At 43.3% G+C, this 19,097-nt stretch overlaps 1 protein-coding gene across 8 annotated transcripts in view; it reads left to right on the forward strand.

Moving 5' to 3' along the window:
* The window catches only part of SASH1 (SAM and SH3 domain containing 1), a 246,792-nt gene that overhangs the window by 85,665 nt on the left and 142,030 nt on the right, over window positions 1-19,097 (forward strand). For all 8 annotated transcript variants that reach the window (XM_045865716.3, XM_045865718.3, XM_064598200.1 and 5 more), the window contains exon 2: window positions 15,568-15,696. In XM_045865716.3, coding sequence (XP_045721672.1) covers window positions 15,568-15,696 — 129 coding nt within the window. The remainder of the gene's footprint in view (window positions 1-15,567; window positions 15,697-19,097) is intronic.

Genomic DNA, 19,097 nt, shown 5'->3' on the forward strand with positions numbered 1-19,097 from the left:
GTCATAGGGATAGATCAAATGATCAGACATCTCCTAGACAAAGTATTCTGAGGTCTTTTAAGTTTATCTCGACATCTTTGATTAAAAAACAGGTTGTGGAATATGGACAAAATCCAATGCAATTCTAAGAAACAAATAGGCGATTAATTATTGGAGATTCAAGGGTAGTTGGCAAGATTTTGAATCAGGAGGAAATTCACACAGAAGCAGTCTGTGGGAAGTTTGGACACATGAGTTCCGGGATTCTGGTCCTTGAGTTACCCACATTGGAATGTTTTGACCCCAGGCTTTTCCTTTTCTTATCTTTCAACAAGGCCATCTTGGTTTCCTTCTATTAAATTCTCTCTCTGCTTTGGCGATATTCGGGGTCTCTTGTCTTGTCAAAAGATATGTTCCGACCTAATAAGGTATTCTCAAAGGAAGACTGCCACACAAGAATGAAACAGCAAATGAAATTTTATAATGAAGAAACAATCGGTGAAGTATATTGCCATGTGCTACATGCATTAGTATCTCTCCTTGGTCGTCTCCTTAAATGTTGCTGTCAGAATGCCAGCCTCATGGGATGGCTGTAATTCTCTTCTTTCTTCCATATTTTATACCTCTTAGGGGTTTTGTTGCCATGGAGAGGGGGCTGGGAGAAAAGTGCGTCTTGTCACTGGGCAGATGTTTCGGAAAAATGAAGCGAGGTTGAAATTAATTGGCATGCCTTTTTAGCTATTTCCTGAATTATTTCTATGGAAAATCAATTTGGTTTTTCGGCATTTTTGCCTGTGTGTCACATCAGGCTTCCACAGCCACACTTGTCTATGGGGAGGTGGGAACAGGATCTGCCCTCAGTCTAGGCACAGAGCAAGGGTGCTTTATGAGTTCTTGGTGCTCACAAATAAGGAAAGGCAGGAATGGGGGCAGGGAGCCTTCTACTCACCAGTTTTCCCAACACCTGCCTTCTGTGACCAGGAAGGTCGTGAAGAACTGCAGTGGGAGAACAGTTAACTCTAATGGCCTTTTGAGAATCTTTATTATCTGCATTTATGACCTGGTTTGCAGGTGGAGGTCAGAAGGTCGTATTTGGGGATATTCGTTAACAACCAATTTCCCCACTAGTAGTTGTTTGCAGAACATTCTTTCTAAATGCAATACCAAAAAATATTTGGAGTTACCAAACTAGCTCATTTATGACCTAGGTAGATACAGAGAATGTCTTGACATAGCCCTCACTCATTTTTACAAAATGGAATACTACAGATACTTCTTTTCTGACTTTGTGAAACTGCTTAAATTGCAAATTACGTGATTGCACATTGCATAAGGAAGCCCAGCACCACCATGAATTCAGAAACACTGTCCTATGAAAACCTTCTTCTGCTGCCATGTTCTTTCACTTTCAGACTTGCAGCCTAGAGCCAGTTCTTTAAAAGGCTTGTCTGTGTAGTTGAAATAATTTTCCCTGGGTAGTGGCTGTTTTGCAATATGCTTACTACATTTGACCTTCTCACATTTAAAAACTAATAGACTACATAAACATAAAAGTGCTAAGTGTTAAAACCAACACCTCTTAGGAGTTTGTTTTTAATAAGCTTATGTAATTAACACCTTGAACCATATATTCCATTTGTTTCTTTTGAATCCATACAAAGAGAACAGGATGATACACATACAGAAGGCACTGGCGTAGTTAATGCTGGCTTTTTTTTTTTTTTTAATTTTTTTTTTTAAAGATTTTATTTATTTATTTGACAGAGACACAGCGAGAGAAGGAACACAAGCAGGGGGAGTGGGAGAGGGAGAAGCAGGCTCCTTGCTGAGCAGGGAGCCCAATGCGGGGCTCGATCCCAGGACCCCGGGATCATGACCTGAGCTGAAGGCAGACGCTTAACGACTGAGCCACCCAGGCGCCCCAGTGCTGGCTTTTTAAATTATGGTGAAGTCATGGGTGTTTTAGAAATTAAACCTTGCCAATTACTTTTAAGTCTGAGAACTGAAGAGTCGATCCATTACTGAGAGAAAAATAAATCAGAACATAAAGCAGTATATAAACTGTTTATATTCTTCTTCCCAAGGGCCCGAGCATAATGCCTGGCACAGTGCTTGTTTATTGACAATTTTATTCCATTCATTCATTGATCCAGTAAATTTATATTGAGATTCTTCTAGGCACTGTCCTAAGCACTGAGCAGTGAACAAAACTTAGAAAAATGTCTGCCCTTAGGAACCTTACACTTTAGTTAGGGGACGGGACTAAAACAGACGTGAGTTATATGCAAACTAGTTTAGATGATGAGAAGTGGGGAGGAGAGAGAGTAGGCAGAGGATGGGGTCAGAGACTGTGTGTGCCTGAGAGGTGGGTCGCCATTTGTAGCTAGGGCACACGGGGGAAGCAGGGTGTTGAGTCACCTCTGTGGCAGGTGAGGGCAGAGCGGTGAGGGCAGAGAGCGGAGCAAGTCCCAAGGCTGGGTTAGCTGGCACGGTTTGGAGTGTTGGAGGAGAAGCAAGGTAGCCGTGTGGCCAGGCAGTGTGAGCCTGAGAGGCTCCAGATGGGGCACGAGAGAAGTGCGGGAGGGCACAGATGACATGGACCATGGACCTTTCAGTTCATGGGAACGGGGGCTGCAGCCTTTACTCTGAGGGGGACTGGAGTCTGAGTAAGGCTTTTGAGTAGAGGGGCAATGATCTGACTTAGGTTCAAATAGGATCTCTTCGACTGCTGTGTTTAGAGGGTGCCCGGGGTGAACGGGAGGGAGCCGAGTGTTTTGATTTCCCAGTATAAAATGGAGCTGTTGAATTGTGCTTTGCCAATGGAAAGACATAGTCAATCCTGACAGAGTAGCATTAAAAACAACAACTAGGAGACCCTTTAAGAGACTTATTAGTACACTTTTTTGGTAGGTACACTTCTTTTGGTTGGCTTTTCCCCCACAATGTGACAAACAATTAAAAATTTATCATCCACATCACAGAGAAAAAAAGTGAAATTGCTCTTTTTTATAGAGCAATTGAGGGGCATAAAAAAGTTTGTGAAGGTGGTAGACACGTGACTAGCCTATGAATCTAAGAACTTGGATAGGAAGGAAGAGGGGACTGTGTTCCAGCAAACACTGACCTATAAAACTGTTAAAAAGTAACAAGATTTGGCCGATAAGTACATGAAAATGTTCATTCTTAAGTAGAAGTGAATTGCTCTTCAAGAAAAATTATATGTTAGAAATTTAAACATTAGATGTTATGATATAGCCAGTGGTGATGTCAGTAAGTTCGCAGCTCATGAGCAGATTGGAAAAATGAACATTTTCATTCTAGTGATAAGTGGCTTGGTAGAATGATGTGAATTCATCTCAGGTGGGCTTTTTTTTTTTTTTTTTTTTTTGCTTTTAGGCCTAAGATACCTGTCAAGTTTATGTTGTAACTCTATATAGAATGTGGTACAAAGCAAATAAATTTCATTCTCAACTTCCAAGGTGTTTTTAATCTGAGTAAGCCCAATGTGCTAAGGATGCTTTTTCAGAGATCTTTCACATTATATTCTTGGCAAATGGAAAAGTCTTTTATGATGAAAATTGAGATCATCTTGAGGGGAAATGATATAGTTAGGAAAGAACTTTTCTTCCCGAAGAATTGAAATAAAAGTATGGCCTTCATGTCATATACTGTTTTATATGATTACATCCATAGATGAACAGACACCCAGATCCAGATAATACTCACCTATGTGCCTGGAACAAGAAGAATAATTTTGCGCAGCTGACATTCTCTAAATCTGGTTTTTTCTGTAAGTTACAGGTCAGAATATGCACAGGATGAAGACAGCAGATTTCCCATTTACCCCACATCCACAAGCAGGCTTTTGAGTCCCCACATGAAGTCCTTGGAGCATGGAGTGTTGTTGGGAGTGTCCTTGAGATAAGGGGATGGACAGAAGAGCAGATGTCGGAAGCTAGGTCATGAAATGTGCTTGAGGAGGGTTAGGTGTGCGTTGAAGAGTTGTTTTTGGATTACTTGGAGTTTTTCCAGGGCAATGGGTAAACTGGTTTCTCCCTGACTTTGGAAAGAGACCACCCAATTGGTGTCATGTGAATGAAGGGCCCTAAAATAGCCTCCACTGTATAGGATCAGACAGGTTTCCATTCGGCTCATCATAGCTCATTCCCAGCAAGGGAATGTGCCTGTTTCCTTGGCCACAGCGTTGGTCTTGTATTTGCTTTCTGACACCACCTGCCCCAGCAGCATTCCAGGTGTGTTTTCCTCCTGGTCTCCCTGGTGGGGATTGGATGGGGAGGATTCAAGAGGTTATGGTTCTGGCGTCTTCAGTGCCTCCTTATATAGTCATTTCCAAACACTTGCCTTTTCTGTCAGGATGTGAGAAGAATGTAAGAGTTTAGTGACCTTGTGCCCCTTGCACCAAGGAACTTTCCCCGTTAATCTTTTTGGTGTAAGAATCTTCCATTGGATTCCAACGAGATCCATGCCCATCAACATGTTAAGAATGGTCAGCAATAAGTAGAAATAATCCGAAATCAGTTCTGCACATGAAGAATCCTCAACGCGAGTTTCCTTCTTTCTCTCCCGCCTCCTGTTCTGCCACACCTCCGCACCGACTCTTCAGCCAACTAGGTAGCTTTTCCTCTGGCAACAGGTGAGGCTGTCTCCTGACTGAGACGAATTATATGTATTTGTTGTCCCTTCTGCCTGGAAACATATTCCCCAACCCTTCACCTCGTTCTTCATTGCTTGTTATTTTGAAGGATGTTTGAATGTCTCACTCACTCACTCACTAGGCTCAGTTACTGCTCTAAAGTTGGTGGGGACAGAGACTGAGACTAAAAGCTCATCATTATATACGAAAATGCCGAATGAATGTTATGGGACCCTCAGGAAGTGGGGAGTCAGTTCTGTTGACTTCCATTCCTTCCTTCCTTCATGCATCTGATAGACACCTCTTAGGGAATGGCTAAGTATCATTGTGATGGTGTTAGGTGCTGAGGTTGCCAAAATGAGTAAGACCCAGCTCCAGCTTTCAAGGACTTTGAAGTCTCCTGGGAATGACAACCGCGTAAGTAAGTAAAAGTCATTTTAAAAGATGCCTTAAAATAGAGAACTTCAAATAGATACCGAAGTGTCATATTTTAAAGAACTCCCATGTTCCAGCGCGACCATCAGTCATGGCCAGTCTTGTTTCATCTATACTTGAACCCACCCCTTCCCTCACCCTCATGCCTCTGAAGCAGACCGCAGACATCAGGTCATTCCGTTTGTAGGTGGAATGTATGATTGGCAGGGATGCAGCAAGAAGACCACATGCCATGCCAAGTCCACCGTGAAGGATGGGCTGCTGTCTGCGGGGTCAGTAGGACGAAAGAAGGTGTTCCAGGCAGAAGAAACAGCATGGAGGAGTGGGGATGATAGAGTGCTGTGTGAACTAGTTTGATCTGGCCCAAACTGGTGTGTGGAGAGAGGTGGAGCCATGGGACAAGTCTAGAAAGGCGGACAGTCCAGATAAAAAGGCTCTCGTATGGTATACAATAGACCGACTTTGTCAAATCCTCACTGGGAGACATTTACAGTTTTCAAGATCTATATTCTTTTTTTTTTTTTTTTAAGATTTTATTTATTTATTTGAGAGAGAGAATGAGATAGAGAGCATGAGAGGGGGGAGGGTTAGAGAGAGAGGCAGACCCCCTGCTGAGCAGGGAGCCCGACGTGGGACTCGATCCCGGGACTCCAGGATCATGACCTGAGCCGAAGGCAGTCGCTTAACCAACTGAGCCACCCAGGCGCCCAAGATCTATATTCTAAAAGTCACCGTGGGCATGGGATCTAGGGCAGGGGTTGTACATGAGTTGAGATTGGAGAGAGGGTGAGTAGTTGGGAAGTTTTGTCCACCACTTGAAACACTGCTAGGATTAGGATGGAGAGACATTTTGAGACACTTGAGACATGGAGAGGTTTTAGGGAAGAGATGTTATACTAACATTGACTTATGACACATTAGTATAATTAGTTCCATTAGACGTAGTGACCTCTTTGAGGGTAAGTGAAGGACTCCTGAGAGTCTGGTGCGGGGGCAACTGGTTGAGGCTAATCTCTGGAACACTGGAATCCAGCGTGAAAGTTTGGGGAGTTGGAGAGTTCATACTGAATACGTGGAAAGAGGAGGCAAGACATTTACAGCTAAGGAGGTGGAGAAGGAGTTTTGAGAGTTTTCAAAGTATAAGTTAGGGGCATCCAGGTACTTCAGTATGGGCCATTTGATCAGTGTCCTGGGGCTTGCTGGCCATCTGAATTTTTATTGATAACACTATTTAGGCAATACTTACCAGTTCTTAAAAATCTGGAACTTTGGGAGCATCACCAAAAAAGATTTTAATTAACAGTGAACGGTTATAAGATTTATCCTCTTGTCAGTTTTGATCAGGTCACCAGGACTTCCAAATCTCTCTCAGCCTGCCTCAAGGAAATCAGCCACAATGATTGAGTCCCGTTCGGATTCCATTTATTATCACCCTCCTGACTCTCTGCTCAAGCCACAGCAGAATATAATTTTCTTAAAATGTGACAAACTCAAATATTGTACAAGGTTTAACAACCCGAAATTTCAGGATTGTTTTGAGATTAATCATTTCCAAATTTCTAGGAATATTATAGATCACCCCCCCCATCAGGTCATCATTGGCCAAATGCTTGAGAATGCTCATATCCTCATGATTATGTGACAGAGGCAGCCAGACAAAGTGCAAAGTGTGATTCATACTCCTCAAAATCTGTGAATATGGTCAGAAATTGTGACTTCATTTCCACCAAACTAGCTTGTTCATTGCCACCCAACTAGCTCGCTCTGCTGTTCTTTCCAAATCCGTGATTCTATTAAGCTCAGGGCAATTTAGAAATGAGAAATGAGTTTAGTCCGCAATTGCCATCTGCTAATTCCACATGTCCATTTTGAGTACGAATCTGTACTTTAATTTTTTTGAACAAATTGTCAACGTTTCAGTCACTTCCCTTCATTTTCAAGTTCTGAAGCTTCCTGCGAAATGTTCTTTTGAGCCACTGATAGCATTTTTAAGATATTTTGATTATTAGGTCAGTTGGTGGTTTCAGTAGCTAAAAGACTTCTCATGTTTTGAAAATATGAATATGGAGAACAGGCTTAATACCAGTGTTTGCATGTGACATGCATTGTATGTTTTGACCTCTCAGATAGATAATGGTTTTCATCTATAAATGAATAGTTTGAATTATTTCAGTAATTGGAGTTTTGCTTTTTGAGAGGTCTTACAATGGAACTGGGACCTACTGTTTTGAGGAACTATTGATACTCCATTTTATCTGGCCCTTAATACAATTTAAATTTGGACAGACTTATTCTAGTTAAGCCATAAGTGTCAACATTGTAAACTTGTTTTGATTAAAGGATTTTTCTATCAAAAAAAAAAACAAAAACAGATTGGATCTTTCAGAGCCCTTAATTCCAAAAACACCTTACACGAAGCACACAGCCTAGTAAACCCCCTTAACAGGTTTCCATGACTGAACCATATGACTACAGTAAAATAAAGACCATACTTTGCTTTCCTATTAATAATAAGCATTCGTGTTTCTTGGTTTTATATTGTATACATAGCACCTAGCAAACACCTGGAGTGTCATAGATGTTCAGTACATATTATTTGAATTAATGGCATAACCTCTTAGGTGTTGATGATTGAAGAACATACTAATTTTCTAGCCTTGGTCACTTTCTCCATCATACCTGACAGTTAACGTGGTATCACACACACTCCCCAGGAGGGATACAGAGGAGGCCTTTTTTAATCCCATTTTATTGTAGCTACACCTCTCCATGGTCAGGAAACTGAGTTCTCATACTTAGACCGAGCTTTCCAAATTCCTTCCGAGCTGATAATTAGAGATTACTGTTTTGTGTGTGAGATTCTGGTAATCACATTTTTGCTAAAAATCTCAAGCTTTTCGTCCCGTCGGGTCAAGCAGGCTGCCCTGGGCCTAAGGGAGGAAGATGAGACAACAAGAACACGTTTCCTCTGTGGCTTTAGATCTGTCGAGCCACTGATGGCATTTCCCCAAGAAAACGGGGAACACGAGAGGAGAAAAAGGCAGGGGAAGCCTTGGGGAAGCATCTGCTTGTTGAGGTGAGCTGAGGAGGAAAGGTTGAGGGTTGGGAGGAGGCCAGTGGGCGGGGGGGCTCTAGAATAGACTCCAAAGTGGGAGTGCCCCCAGGAGTGCAGCCTGGGAGGCAAAATGCCCTCAGTGACTTTCATCCTTTTTGTCCTGTATTCACTGGAAGATACAATTTACATTGTGATCAAGAACAGTCATACATAACTGAAACAAATGTTGCAGGAAACAGTATCCTTGCTTCATGTGTAGTACGCCAGCATTCTCTGTTCTATGCTGTTCTGCTCTATGCTATGCAATGTCATTGCAACAAATGCTGGTCTCAGATGTCTCCATTTATCTCAGGACTCTGCTGGCTTAGCACTGTATCAACCCGGAAGCCAGAAATGAATCATGGCTGCCATATTTTTTAGACTGAAGGTTGGTGGTGGGTGGCAGGTATCCGTGGCGGTTCCCACGTGGTACCATTGATCCACTCCCTTGCCTTGTTGGCGTGAGGTGGCGCCTGGACCCACCACAAGTCCAGGTCCTGCCAGATCTCCTTCATCTTCTGGTCTTGAGCCAAGTGTGTGTGTAGATCTATCGTAAAGAGCTCTAGCTTCTCTTACAGGTCGCCCATGGCGTCAGGGCTTTGGGTGGTGAGAAACAGATGCGGATTTTAGTTGTCTTTGTGTGGTTCCAGGATTCAATTTTGTCCTTGTTCTTTCACACCCAGCTTCTTTCATAACTGCCAGCCTGGCCGACCTGTAGTGACTTTGGACTGACTCCGTGCTAGACCCGGAGGTAGCAGCCTGAATAGACTGTTTCACCAGCTTGCAGTCTCCCATGGCAGTTTACTTCTCTGATCCATGCTGACCCCTGCAGCCCTAATGCGCTGTGATCTGATGGGTGAATACCACTGCAGTTGCTTTTCCATTTGGGAATAGGAAAGAACTTAGAACTTTTTATTTATACTTGTATTTATCTCATTTAAAATGCCTATTTCTGTGTGCATTTTTAATGTCAATAGATATAATTTATATTAATAAGTACTTAGAGTTGTAAGTAGATATATATTTGTAAATAATTATCTTCTATCAAGGAAGTTCCATGGCCCAGTTGTTGTGTATTTTTGGTTTTGTGCTGTATATGTGTGTTTTTTGTTTGTTTTTTGGGTGGTGGTTTTGTTGAGAGAGTGCTGGGAAGGACGGAGTGGTCAATGCTGCCTGCCTGAGGCCCTTCCTTCTTCAGGAGCGGACTTAGGTTAATCAGAGATGATGCAGAATAGTGAGGGCCTTGGGCACCAAAGTCCTATTTGCCAAAGGAAGAATTAGACACAGGGCCTGGCAAGTTCTGTGTGTTTTTGGAGAGGGGGAGTGGAAGATGTGAGATCAGCCCTCCAGCCACCTGCCATGTGGGTGTGCCCCCAGGGCCTTTTCATCACACCAGCATGATCTAATACTGTCCTTGAGTGTGTGTTTTTGGTTGTCATGTGTAAAAAACTTTTTCCGGAGACAGACTGTATTCCAGCTCCAACCATCTTGCAGAAATGCTTGGAGTGATACCTCAGAGAAAAATATTTGAGATCATTATCCATTCAGTGAATTTCTCCATAATGACATGGCAGGATGGGATAACAGAGCTGGTACAGTGACATTGTTAGGAGTGAGTTGGACAGTTCGGTAGTCAGGGCTGGGGTCCCGAACAAGAAATACGGAGTCAGGACAGCTAAGATAAAACGGCACTGACATCCGGTTTTGCAGCTTAGAGAGGACTGCGCTAGCATTCTCCGTCCTAAAATAAGACAGTTAACCACAGAGCATTTGTCCCTATCACGGGCAAGGGGCAGTTAAGATATAAGCCCCCAGATGTCAACAAAAAAAGACCGTGAGCACGTAGACATTAACCTAATAGGTACACAGATACGTGACCAGAGGGCTGATTGGCATGACTCAGCACACCGTGATTGCTTAATATAGTTCTGCAGAAGAGCTCATAAAAACCCCTCAACTTAGACAAACTCCAGGGGCAACCCTCTCGGGTCCCCTCCCTCTCCAGGCACTTTATACTCTTGCTCAATAAGCTTTGCTTTGCTGCCCACCACTCTTCATCTGGTCCACCTCTTCGTTCTTTGAAGTGGTGTGACCAAGAACCTGGGGCACTGAAGGCAGAGAATTCCTGCAAGACCATCTCACAGATTCAGTGAGGCTGAACAAGGAAATCAGAATTAAAGTCTTTTTTATGGTAGTAGCGATTTCACCTGAAAGGTTGCTGCAAGTGTTTATCACCTAAGAATCTTTAAACAAGCTAATTAAGAATGAAAACACATTGTGAAGTCATTCAAGAAATCAGGCTTCGTTGTCGTGTAGTGATTTCCTTCCGTGGATTTAGCTTGTAGGAGACTGATGTACTGACATATAGCTCTGTCCCTCTCCAAAACAACAGGGAGCAATGTAAATATAACATGTACTTTATATTATTCAATATATATATGGACTTATAGACAAAAAAGGTAGAGACACACTAAATAAAAGAGTCAGGAGACTTCTCTTTCTCCCCCTCAACGTTGGGGATTCAGAGCAACATGTTGAGTTTTCCCTCCGGGCTCGGTCTTTACAGATACATAAAATAGCAGGACCACAGGTTCATTTGCATTCATTTGCATGTGATCTGCATACAACCATACAGATTACATTGTATTATTTCCTGGTGTTTTCAGGATTTTTTTTCTTTTTCTTTTTTTTTCTCCCTTAAAGACTGTCAAAGATATTCTGAACCATAAGTGACATCTGGGAAAGAAGAGAGCAAAAATAACAGAAGTTAATGATACAAATGCTTTGTTTTCATAGTACTTTTAGTTTTACCCAGAGACAGAAGTACATTGGGATAAATATCAGAAATACTGTTAAATCAGTTGTTGAGAGAACAGTGCTATTTCTTTTTTCCCTAATTGCAACAGCAGTCTACCTGATATGAATTGTTCGGTACAAATGCCCCTTATCTCTATATTTTTATGTTGGTTGTATAAAAGAGGAGTGTTTGGTAGAAATGTATGCTATGGCTTCTTGGGAAGATTACACAAGATTTGCCCTCCGCTGACCTGCCACTGGGAGTAAGACCACAGATTTGATTTAAAGCCATATCAAGTGAAGTAGATGGCCCTATGGAAAGATGCTGTGACCTGGTTTTATAATAAGAAAAGGAAGGAGAACTTGAATTTGCATGGATTATATTCTTTTTTTTTTTTTAAGATGAAGATGGGAAAATTCTTAAAAAGATCATGGGGCACAAAATTTCACAATTTACTTAAAATCTTTTGAGGAAATAAGAGTTCCCCCATTCCTAAACTTGAACCCATATTGCTTCAGCCTGATGCATGAGAACCAAAGGGGAAAAATAAGAAGTGAAACAAATGAGCCAAGTGATAACTCTGGAGCAGAAACAATGAATATCTTAAAAGAAAAAAAAAGTTTAAAAAGGAATCTATTTCAGTGTTTTAATAATTGTATTTAGAGAGAGTTTAAAATCATATTCCAGAGTTTATTCTGTAACATCAGTGCCTCTTGACATCAGCATTGTGGGGTGTTGAGTCAGACATGAACTTCATATCCCCAAAAGAAAGATGCATGAGGTGTGGTGCTATTAAATATCCAGCTGCATTACTTAAATTCCCTGCGGACTAATTTTGCAAACATTTCTGGTAGAAGTGAATGTTTTTACTGAATAGGTCTGTGCTATCTCAAATAGGAACAGGTTGGACAGAAATGGTGCAGAGGTTTCCAGGTAGTCCTGAAAGAGCGTGGGCGTTGAGAGGATAAAGAGAAAATGATCTTGTGGTTGTTCGTTGGTTCCATTTGATGGGGATGAACAGGATTCCTTTCTGGGGATGGCAGACAAGACCTATTTTTTAAAAACATGTTCTTTTATTCTTTTGCATTTCTTGGCATTTAAATCATCAAGACTGATGAAAATGGAAATTTAGGGGACTTATTGCACATCTGGAAAGCGATTTGGGCGAACAGAGACGCAGCTGTGCCACCCTGTTCTAAATTATTGTCTGCCAGGCGCCAAGTAAGGAGTGGATAATGCAGCATGTTGCAGGGTGTGAAGCGTTTGCTGTCTTTGGCCTGTGTTGAGTTGAACAGCTGCCTTTTTTCTTATGAGCAACGGATATATTTTCCAGGCCCCCAAGTTATTGGGGAATTTTGGGTGATTTGGACTGAGAAATAGGGACTTAAACTTTTTCAGTAGTGGCAGACAATTTTGATCGGCAGCTTGGAAACTTGAGAACTGAACGGTTGGTTTTGAAGGTGTTGCTTGGAAAAAGGGGGAAAAGGGTAATTTGAACTAAGAATTTTTTTGGAGTGGACTTGATTATTCCAGGGAAACAGTTGATTGTGTTAAGTTGTGTTAAGTTGTGCAGTTCAGCTGGTTGTTTTGAATAAATAAATTCTTGTATTTATTTATTTGAATTCTTTTTTTTTTTTTTTTAAGATTTTATTTATTTGAGACAGAGAAAATGAGAGAGAGAGAGTACATGACGGGGGGAGGGTTAGAGGGAGAAGCAGGCTCCCCGCCGAGCAGGGAGCCCGATGCGGGACTCGATCCCGGGACTCCAGGATCATGACCTGAGCCGAAGGCAGTCGCTTAACCAACTGAGCCACCCAGGCGCCCTATTTATTTGAATTCTTGAAGCCAGAATTCAAGATTGGAGCACTTTGGCTAAAACAGTACAATTCTTAGTGCTTCTGTGAAAGAGAGAGAGAGAGAGAGATTTCCATTTAAGAACAACAAGCCATAGGAAGGATTCGCTCAGATATTAGAAGATGTGGGTTTTCTATTTGGTCAGAAGTTTCCCTTCCTGGATGGATGAAGGCAGACGTGTCTGCATGAAGACAGGATAGATCGCATCATATTCTCGAGGGACTTGACGTGACTCTGAAGGGCCCAGGAGCTCCCAGGGGCCCCAGCAGTGGCGGCCAGTGGCCAGATCCAGGCAGTCCCTCATAAAAGCGGGCTCTCGGGTGCTGTAGCTGCAAGCCCTGTTCCCCCACCTTCCAGGACACACTTTGAAGGGAGCGCCTTGGTCTTTCTCAGTATATGCTGGGGGCGGGGACTAAGGAAACCTGAAGATCTTGAAGAGAAGGGGGCCTGGGAGGACTTTGTTTCTCTGAAGTGTAAGCAAACGTGTTGGCTTAATAGAAGGCAGCTGCCCAGGCAGCCGTGGACTCCAGCCCTTGCTTCAGCAGGCACTGTGCTCTCCTTCTCCTAGTCCTGGCTGTGAGTGATAGCTGGTGTTCAGGACTCAGTTCTCTGGCTGTTGGCGCTGAGGTGGGTGGGGTGGGAGAGGGCTGCTCTGAGGGGAAAGCTGTTGCTATAGGAAGCTGCTCGTCGCTCTTCTGGCTGCCCTGGGCCTCCCAGGCTGTGGGCCTGAGCTCCTTCCTCAGCTGGGCGGGACTGGGGAGCAGAGGTGAAGTGAAGGGCCCTGAGATGTGGGCCAGCAAGCTGAGGGTTTATTTTGTCACCTAGGTGATTCTCAGAGGAAGGTGAGCCGGTCCGCTCTGTTTAGCATGGTCACTTTGGTGGCTGGGTTCATGGCAGATTAGACAAAGTGGGGAAACGGACAGGGTATGTGTTGTTGAGTTGAGGAGAGTCAGGGCAAACCTTGGGGGATCATAGTTTGATTTATCATGCTGTATTTCAGGAACGTCACCTTAAGATACTCTGGTCTGGCCCCCTTCCTCCCCAGTGATTCTGGTTTCAGGCAGTTTGACAGCAGTAAAGCAAAGACCAGCAGGCTGACCACCCCTGGACCTTTCCTCAGAGTCTCAGCAGCAGATTTCTTACCTTGACTAATCTTATTTCCCTACTGGGGGACCTATTGAAGAGGAGGTTGGGCTCCTAGCTCCTCTACTGTGTCCTTCCAGCCTGTTGTCTGAGATAGACGGACAGACCAACGGACCGTGTGGGGAATGACTTTTGCCCAGACATGTTCAGATACTCAAAACACCTTATTTGGTCTCATAAGAGTTCTTCTCGCCCCTAGATCTGCACTAGGGATTTGGAGGCAATTAACCTCAAAGGAGAACATTTTACTGGTGGGAAAGGAAGAGGTTTTTTTCTAAAAAATCATTTGTTTTCATTTCTGTTTCTTCTGTCTGTCGGTTGCGTAAAATGGGTAAACACAGATCTAGGATAGAGATTGTTCTGACCCAGGCCTCTCGACAAGGCCTGAAAGTCTTTAGCAGAAAGGCTTTTGGAGAACTCTTAATTCCCCAACTCCACTTGCAATCTGAGCGTGTTTAGCAGCATTTTACAAGTGTTGCTGTGTGTCATGTGATAGGGCTGTGCTCTGTAAAATGGAAAGTGTGGGCACCTTCTAGGCTCTCTCAAAGTTGTGTTTCTTTGGTGGTCTTCGTAGCGCCATTTATTCATACCAAAGAAAGGACATGTTGGGAGGTACAAAGGGGCAGGGGAAATGTTTCTATGAATGAATGAATGAAGCAAACGGCATGACTTAAAATGTAGGCAGCGCTTGTCCTCATGAATGTGTTCAGACGTGCATTTAGGCATCCACTCCCCTAAGGGAAGACTACAGTCTGAAACGTTATCTTGAGGCAAATGTTAGTAACTAATAAGCCTATGTGCCAGCCTGACTGTGTTCCTTCATTAGTTCCACTGTGAGATAGGTACTTAACTGCTCCGGTGTTCCCACCTCGGGCCACTGAGTTGTAAGGGGCAGCAGAGCTGAGTCTGGGCTCCGGAGTGTGGGCTCCAGAGCGGCTGCTGAGGCCCCAGGTGGGTTTCCTCTTTAGGTGAATTTGTAATGTGTACTCTCCTTGCATGTTATTCGTATTTCTTGGAATAACTCAAGGGATAGGGTGTTCTTGTCAAGGGTCTCTTGGGAAGGCATGGCACAGGTGTGTCTCAGATGTAGCATCCTCACCGGTCCTCAGTTCTCTGGTTCTCATCAGAATTTCTGGGAGTGGGGTATCAGAATTTCTCAGAAGCTTCCCAGGAGGTTCTGGTGCAGCCACTGATTGGGCTTTAGGGAGCCTCTCACCTGCACAGTGTCTTCTCTGAAGGCGCACCCCTGAGGGTTTCTGAGCCCTGCCAGGCAGGCGGAGGTGTGGGTTTAAGACCGTGGCCTTGGCATCGGCAGTCCTGGGTTGGAGGCCTGGCTTCTTTGCTTGTTAGCCCTGGAACCCTTGGGCAGTCACTCAACTTCTTTGGCCTCCAGTTTGTTCACCTGCACAGTGAGGAAACAGGTCTGGTGTCCAGCGGGTATCCTGAGGATTAGGAGGTATCTCACACATGAAAGTTAGCCTGGCGCTGAATCCCAGCCATGATTAGTGTAACTGCATGGAGAGGGGGACCAAAAGCGGTGGGTCTTTTTGCAGGTGGACTGACTGCCTTTGTTCTTTTCCTCTTTCTTCCTGCTGCCCTCCTCGCCCCCAGGACGGCTCGCTGGGAAACATCGATGACCTGGCACAGCAGTATGCAGATTATTACAACACCTGTTTCTCTGATGTGTGCGAGAGGATGGAGGAGCTCCGGAAACGGCGGGTGTCCCAGGACCTGGATGTGGTGAGTGGGTGGCGCTGAGAACATGCTTCTGCCCGGCGGGGCTGCTCGGTGTCCCGCTCCTGATCCAGCACTCCCTCAGGCCTTCTGACGGTCCTGGTTGTGCCTGGGGTGTCCCTCTGTAAGCTGCTGTGCTAGATCGGGGTACAAAGTTCAGGTCCCAAAGGATGAATCATCTAGCTCTGTGGTCATCAGATGAATTGAGTATTCGCTGGGATGGCATGACCAAATCTTTGCATTCACAAAAAGACTAGATTTTATGTTTTAACCTAAGTGACAAGAGTGTTTTCCCTGTTGGCCAGTGCACACTACATTTTTATGGACTCTAAGCCCGAAGAATGTCCAGGCTAGATCTTTTCTTCTTTCCTTTCACCCTCCCTCCCTCCCTCCCTTCCTTCCTAAAATAAAATTTTTTTTTTAAATTTTTTTTTTAAAGATTTTATTTATTTATTTGAGACAGAGAGAATGAGAGACAGAGAGCATGAGAGGGAGGAGGGTCAGAGGGAGAAGCAGACTCCCTGCCGAGCAGGGAGCCCGATGCGGGACTCGATCCCGGGACTCCAGGACCATGACCTGGGCCGAAGGCAGTCGCTCAACCAACTGAGCCACCCAGGCGCCCTAAAATAAAATTTAAAGAAGCCAGAAACCACCCTAATTTCTCACCTGGTAATTACCATGTTGGTATTTTAGCAGATCCCTGCTCAGTGCTTTTCCTGGGCATTTTTACATCAGCAATGTAATTCTTGCTTTTTTACTTAATATTTTATTATAGTTCTTCCATGTCATTAAGATCTTCATAATCACCATTTTTCATGGCTCTGTCCTTGCACTCAGGTGTTGAAATTCATTTGGCTGTTTCATGAAGACCATTTAGGATTAATGCCGCATTTGAACTTGCATGTGATAAATAGTAAATGAATAGCTTAGGTCTCTCTCTGTAATCTATATGTGTGCTAATGTTTCCATGTTGTGCATTTGCTACAAAAAAATCTTACTGAAACTTCTGCGCTTATTAATTTAAATTTTCATTGTATATTCTGTTTGGTTTCATCTGGTTCATTGCTTTTCAAATTGTTTTATTTCACTGTGGTGACCTCAAGACTCCTTCAGGAATGTCTCCTCATCCAGACCAACTCCTTTTTGACCATCTTTTATATGGGGGGGCGCGGAGAGAGAAGGGGCCACATGGATCTGTTTTGAATAAGAGTCTCTGTGCCTTTAAAAATAGTTTGAAAACTGCTGATTCACTCGAATCCTTATTTATTTATTTTTAAAAAATTTCCATAAATCTGCTTAGGGTAGGAATAAAAGAAAAAGCAATAATTAAGAAACTCAGAACAAAGAATTCATTTGTTAATAATTCTTTTATGTTATAAAGGACCTATTATATAACAACTAGTTTAGGCAACTAGTTTAGGCACCTTTGTTATTCTGCAAGTGGACATGCTTCACTTCTACATTGAGACTCTGGCATTCCTATGGACTTTAATTTCTTTCCTTAACTCCACCTAAGTGAAGATTCTTCAGGTCAGGAGTAATAGTGTATCATGACTGTCAGATACCTATTGATTCTCAAATTGTTCACTGCTTGGGTAGTAGGCAGTGGTGGGAGTTAGTACAATTGAGTTGATTGAGGCTGAGAGGCTTGGTTTGGGGGCTGAGAGCCATCATCCTGGGAGCCTAGCATCCTGGCCCAGGCAGGCACATGGGCGTCATCATTGCCCAGGGCATCTTTCCTATAGCTTTGTCGTCTGGCATGTGTGAATGGCAGGGTTGTTTCTTCCTTTTTAACAAAAGTAACCTCATGTGGCCGAGGACTCCATTGAAATTAATTAGGCTCTTTTATTAGGGCATCATTAATGAAAAAGGACGGCCCCCCCTTTTTTCTGTGGGGGGCAAGATTGCAGCTGAACAACAACTTAAAAATTGCACTGAATTCTTGGATATTGTAATTTTGACCTTGAATGATAGTCTGGTAGCATACTTTGTGGCTTCCTTGGACATTTTGCCATGCAAGGAAATGCTTGCTGTGCATTGGTAGATGATCTTGGATGTAACACACAACTGCTGTCCCAGAATTCTAGCTGGTTAAGAGTTGGGGTTACCGTCATCACCGCAAGGTGTTTAGGAACTTTGGAAGGCAGCATCTAGGTAGGAAAGAAAGCCTGCTTGGCAGTGGGATAAATAACTTCTTCCCATTTAGACAGATGGGCTTAATTTGGTGTGCTATGTTCCAGAGCTGCAAAAGATAGTCTAGGGGAAAAAAGAAACACCGCGTGAGCTTAATTAGTTCTCATCAAAGGTGCAGGAATGTGGTGGTGGGTAAAATTGATGGGAGCTCATTCGAGCCAGGCTGGAAACTTTGTTCATCCTTTAAACAGTAGTTAGTGAAAAAAGTAAGATCCCCGATGGGTATATTCAGGTTCTCTTTCTAGGAAATTCTAGGCAGGTTGGAGAGGTAAAGGGGAGCTCTGGAACTGCTGAATGCCAGGTTAGATGCCATGTGTCCTGTATGTCATCCACATGGTTCAGGAGTCTAGAAGTCCATGTGAGATGTGCTTTAAGGTCATCCATCATTCATTTGGGCCATGTATGCAACACTAGGCGACATATTCCAAGTTCCCTCTCAGGGTGGTTAGCTCATCACAGATTGAGTCCTGATGGGAACGCATTTTGTTGAAAAGCTGTAACTTTCAGTCCATAATGCTCCCTTTATTGTGTTATTTTGTTTATTTTTTCATTATTTTATTGCACATTATTCCACTTTTGGGCAAGTAGATAAACTTCTTCCCTGTTTTGCTGTTGGAGCAGTTTTGGGTCTGAGGACCTGCAACTTTATACTCCTTTTGATGTCCATAAGCAGTCCCGTGAAAGCTGAACTGAGGTGGCTTGGAAAAGAAAGAATCCACCAAAAGCAGTAAGAGGAATACAGTAGGAGCCTAAAGAGGTTTTTTTTTTGTTTTTGTTTTTGTTTTTTTTTTAAGAGAGCTTGAGAACACAACAGCAGGGGTGTGGGGAGTTGGGGAGTGGGTAGAATCCTAAGCAGGCTCCAGACCCAGCCCAGAGCCAGACCCGGGGCTCGATCTCATGACTCTGAGATCATGATCTGAGCCAAAATCTGACGCTTAACCTACTGAACCACTCGGGCGCCCCACCTAAAGCATTTTATACGGAAAAAAGTAGCATTAAGTTTGTTGTGTATGCTGTAGAAAAAGTCATTCAGAGAAAGCCTTGAATACAGAGTTTTGAACGATGGGTTGAATCAGTTTATGACTTTGTTTCATTTCAGATTCTCTGGGTGAATTTTGGCAATTGAGGGAATATTCTATAGATAGAATAGATATCTAGATATTTGTGTTTGGCTTTAAAAGTCAAAAAATGCATTGTCTTTAAGAGCTAATTAC

The sequence above is a fragment of the Mirounga angustirostris genome, unplaced genomic scaffold (assembly GCF_029215605.1).
Source record: "Mirounga angustirostris isolate CCGP_5_RB_7025 unplaced genomic scaffold, mMirAng1.0.hap1 SCAF_8, whole genome shotgun sequence".
NCBI lineage: Eukaryota > Metazoa > Chordata > Mammalia > Carnivora > Phocidae > Mirounga > Mirounga angustirostris.